The 5,496-nt window shown below is 33.6% G+C and overlaps 1 protein-coding gene across 1 annotated transcript; it reads left to right on the plus strand.

The window, feature by feature from the left end:
• LOC126966876 (uncharacterized) lies at positions 1-4,518 on the plus strand. The gene is made up of 4 exons (XM_050811162.1): positions 1-147; positions 737-977; positions 2,414-2,617; positions 3,921-4,518. The coding sequence occupies exons 1-4, from the start codon at positions 112-114 to the stop codon at positions 4,166-4,168; spliced, it is 729 nt and encodes a 242-aa protein (XP_050667119.1). The 5' UTR covers positions 1-111; the 3' UTR covers positions 4,169-4,518.
• Positions 4,519-5,496: the final 978 nt, after the last annotated feature.

Here is a 5,496-nt window from a genome sequence, read left to right on the forward strand (position 1 = left end):
CGCGTGGGAAACCTCGAGTTGGCAGTGGTCAGTATTATTGCTTGCACTCAGGTCTCAGTTATCTAATTTGAAATCAGAGAGTCAGTTGTATAGTTGGTTTAAGGAAACAATATGTGGCACGCGTTCATATTCTTGGAGGTGTTTGTTGTAAGTATTTTTATTGTTAATTAACAATTCCTTGCCGAGTTTTCCGGGCATCTGTTATCTCATCATGCTTATCACATTTCGAAATTAATTTAGTTACAGTATCACAGCAACTTTTATTTTACTAAAATAATATATTTATTTGCATTTACTTGGCAATCTGACGAATGAATCGAATGTTGTTCACTTTTTCATGGCCAATATTTTTGCGCGGAAATCATATTCTTTTTAATAATAAAAGTTCCAGTGAGTCGCTTCGTCAAAAAGGGTCCAGCCGTTTCAGATATTTAAAACTTGATTTTGTGTTGCTATTGTAAATTGTTTATACGCCCCTTGTAAACATTTAAATACATAACGTATAGAATGTAATAGAAATGTATTTATTTACCATAGGGAGCGACAATAACAACATGTAGCAACAACATTTGGTAACAGTAATGAAGCTACATCAGTTCGTAAATGGGGAGAAGAACTGATATGAAACTCCTAGCCCATCTTTTAAATCATATAACAAGCCTGCGCAGAAATAAATTTTATTGTAACATTTCCTGCTGTAAATTTTACATAACTCTAGAATTTTAATATCGTTTAGGTTTTGTATATAGCTGAGATTGAGAGTATAACGGTGAAGCCATGCCCGACGAATAAGATAGCCCCACATAGAAGGATGACGCGGTATGATCGTGCGCAGACGAGGACATTCGGCCATTTCTACAGTTTGTTTGTGGATGAGCAAGATGCTGGCCCGGGCGGGCTGCAAGAACAACCCCAGGCGGATGAACCTGATGATTGTGGAGATATTGAGGATTATGATGAAAATGACTTAAGCTCACGTAAGGCTATATCTATATATATATATATATATATAAATGAATTGCTGTTCGTTAGTCTCGCAAAAACTCGAGAACGGCTGGACCAATTTGGCTAATTTTGGTCTTGAATTATTTGTGGAAGTCCAGCGAAGGTTTAAAAAGGTGAATAAATATGAAAATGCTAGGAATGAAACAAAAAACAACAATTTCGTTTTTCCTTTGATTGGTCCCGCGTCGCGTCGTTGAGAAATCAAATTGAAAGAATAGTTTGTATAAATGAATAACTAATTAGAATTTATATATGTTTCCAACTTTCTCAGGAGGTAAAATATAAACTTTTGAAATCAATTTTTTCATGAACGATGAATATTAAGTTTTGTCATAAGGAATAAAGATTTTTACAAGTACTACGAGCTTATTCATGAGTCTACGCGGACGAAGTCGCGGGTATCAGTTAGTTAATTATAAATTTTGCTTTGAAAACAATAATATATTGTTGCTCACTTTAGTCAGGTAAAATAAGTAACAAAAATATATAAATAATATACTCATTTATAAAGATCGTAAATTCATATAATTATATCTGAAATACAATCACATACATTTATTTAATAGGTACACACAACAGAATTACAAGAAATACATAATAAAAAAAAAAAAAACATGCACCTGGTTCCGGGAGACAATCTCTTGTTGGTTATAATGTCAATGAAACGTCGAAAAATAATGAAATAAATAAATAATATTAATTAAATAAGAAAGAAACAATGTTAATTTATCAAATAATTAATGTTTAAATTAAAAATATGAATTTTATGGATGAAATACCATGTCTACTTAATAATATTTACTTTATTGGATTTAATTTTTTTTTATTACAATATATTAGGTAGGTATGTAATAATTTTTCCTCAAGTTAGTTTTGGGTACTTTAAAATAGTTTTATGCAATTATTTCAAGGGCAGGATCTTGGGTAACACAAGTTTTATATATATCTAAATGTCAGCATTTCTTCTTTCCTTCACGTATTTACGGATAGATACTTAACACAACCAATCAAAACGAGTTTGTGGTATGTTGCTTTCTGAATTAAGATTTTTGAATTTTCATCTTGTAAAAATAGAATCTACCTAGATATCATAGTTAGGTACTTACTTACCTAGTCTTAGTAACTAAGTATTAATATATGAACGATCAAAACACGTCCGATTAAAGATGAATTCTTTCTGTATTCGGGAATAATATGCATAATTGAAATCTGCCGCTTATTTTGCTTGTTGTATGAGCTGTGACGTCATTGCCCCCTTAAATTAGCACGCCAAAGTCGGCAGCCATTTAGTGTCCGCATTGGTTGGGTTTCTTTAACATTTTTTTTGTAATTATTTTGTTAAATTGAGCTTTTATTACAATATAAATTCATTGATATACAAATAACTATAAATTTGCAATTTCCGTAGTTACTACAAATCAACAAAAGAAGAGGGCGCATGACAAGAATCGTTTTTTCTTTGGACAATTTTTTAACATCCTACAGAACGAAATACCTACAAAGCCTTCGACAGTTAGACCAGGAAAGCCTACTTACAGACCGACGCGACCTCCCCCCGGAGGTTATTTTGGAACGAATTCGTATAGACCTCCGTTGCCACACGACCCGACTGGTTTGTATACTTTTACTTTACACTACACCAACTCACAGTATTGAACACAATAATAAAGTACGCACTTAAATTGTTTTCTATAAGTAAAACACACTTACAGCGAAATATTATACAGTTTATTTAAACTGACACTGCGGAAAAGTAATTAACTCTATAATATTCACTGGCTGGCTTGTTATTTTATTATATTTATATGGATTAAACACAAAAATTGGTCAAGCTATTAAGTCTGTGTATTCATTTACGTACAATTATCAATAAGACTCATAAACACGCTCAAAAGCCCACGCATCTTTAGGCCACGAAATGTTGTATTAATGTGAATGAATTATTTAATGTTATCTGTATAAGCTAATGTGTGTTTTCGTTCATAGATATAACTGCTACAAAATATAGTTTTAATTAATTATACATAGATTTATTCAAACAAAACAAATCACAATACTACATATGATTTCACTATATTAAAACTATCATTACGGTGAAGCGTGCCAAGAATACTGGCAACATTTCCACGTTGGATAGCTAGGCTGATCTGTTGACTGTAATAACTGCCAGCGCTTGGGCTGCCAACTTGCCAGTAGCCTTATTGAGGCAAAAAGGTACTCTGTAGATTCTCTGCGGCTCTGAGCCCCACGGGCCAGGTGCCTCGACACCAAATGGCACAAAGATGAAATACTCACTGAGACCGACTTATTTGCGACGATCGCTGTCTTCGGCAGTCGAAGCAGCAGCCCCAGCAAAACTGACGTTACTTGGACATGAGAAAAGCCAGAGTGTCGCCGCAAGTCGTGTCCCACACCAGCTCCCCTCCCCGTGGCCAGGCCACCTGGGTGATTTCATCAGGACGCTTGCGGCGGGTAATACCATATTCAGCTGGTATATTAAGATCGGCAATTGCACTGCGGATGACTTTATTAATGCTGGCGTGACGACTAATACCTACGGCCTGCCGATGTTTTGTTGTTTATTTTTTAATTAATTGGTGTTAATTTGAATTATTGTTATCTGTAAAGTTAATGTAAACGCCGCTCGGTCATTTTTGGTGACCTTTAACTAGGCAATTGGGTGTTTAATTGTTTACAGTAGGCCAATGTATGTATTCCCCATTATCATTTATTTGGATAAAGATGATATTGATTATAGGTATGAATTATTGCTCTTATTCGACAAGAGATTTCCTACAATTCCTTTGGTGTTACAAGGGAAGGACAGAGATGTTCATTTATGAATTAACATGTGAATCGCCTCCTCCAATAAAAAAATAAGACACTTGAATATAATGTTCCTTTATATATTTTAGATCAGTTAAAGCCTGTACACGAGAATGGGATTGAGCCAGAAATGGTTTATCGGCCTGGACTAGTCGGAGTACCGCTTGGGCACGTGATTGGAGCGCAACAAATTAAACCAACAAGATTTTTAGGAACAACTCCGCAAAATAAATACATTCATTCGTCAACGCAACACCCGAAAGTTCACAGACAACCAAGAACAAGAAACACATACGAAGATGGGGTCGTGCGATCGTTTTTAGATTTATTATTTTAAGTGTTCATTGTTGTTTTGTAATATTGTTGCGTTCTAACTTTCATTTTCTTTGTTCTGTCACTTCTAACCGGCCGGCCCTACCTTGTAACCTTGGTCGGCAACGATATATTTACCGTTCAAATGTCCTACCTATTCGTACTTAATTCCATTTCCGCAAGATAAATAATATACATGTTATACAGTTTTTGTGAAAGATCTGTTGGTAAAGAACATTTGCTCTGTAAATAATTATTAACGTAATATGCTAGAAGTCTAACAATAGACGAATGAATGAATGAAATGAATAGAATGATAGAAGTGGTAGTTATTAAAATAGTTATTGATAAGTTATTAAATAATATTGATCAAGATTGTTATTTTTTACTATTTTCTCACATTTTATCAGTCCTTTACAGGGTCATTTAATGTTATTGGTATATTTGTAAAACTTCCTCTTCTACCTAGCTTCGCGTTTGCAGTTTTTCCGAAGTAATCTTCTTGTAAGTTGTTCTAAGTTCAAAGTAAGTTGACACCTCAGACAATTTACGGCCGTTTTCAAAAACGTATCTCTAGTTACATGACGACAAGTTCGTATCTATACATACCTAGTTATGTCCAATAATTACCTATCGTCCAATGCTTTATGTCCATAGTTTTTGGAAATGTAAGTAAGCGGATAAAAATAGATTTATCTACCTCTAGTAAGTTAAACTAAACATAAATAGGTTATTGAAATGAAGTTCTTAATAAGTATATATACCTAGTACGAATCATTTTTCTATTACCTATTAGTGACAATGCTCTATATTCTATTAAAATAAAGATATAGGTAGAATTTTATTCGGTGTATTTTGGATATGTTGTAAGTAGGTATTATGTTTTAAAATGTTTTTCTTTAGCTCCAGGATAAGCGGATGTTAGATCATGAATATGTCGAGGTTTATAGGAAGTAATTAATATGTTCATCCCAATGACGTTCTATAGGTACATAACGACAATGAACCTCATACAAAATCAAAGCCGAAATATTATGGCACATACCACAAATGTCAATAGGCAGCAATGTAAACACTATTTCAGCGTCAGCTGCGTATTTTGAATTTAGAACCCGATTTGGACAGTCACATCAGTGGAGTAGCAGTTAGGTATTTTTTGAGAGAAACTAATACTTAAATATAATATTTTTATTTACATAAAGTAATTAGTTTAACTGGTTATGGTATGTGAAGTTCCTTGAATTAAATAAAATTTGTGTTATAGACTTAGATATCTTTTCCAGGGTATCTTTTTGGTATATGTTGTGTAAGCGGATATTTACATATATTTGTATGACAGCTTTTGTCAAATTT

The sequence above is a fragment of the Leptidea sinapis genome, chromosome 11 (genome assembly GCF_905404315.1).
Source record: "Leptidea sinapis chromosome 11, ilLepSina1.1, whole genome shotgun sequence".
In the NCBI taxonomy this organism is placed as follows: Eukaryota; Metazoa; Arthropoda; class Insecta; order Lepidoptera; family Pieridae; genus Leptidea; species Leptidea sinapis.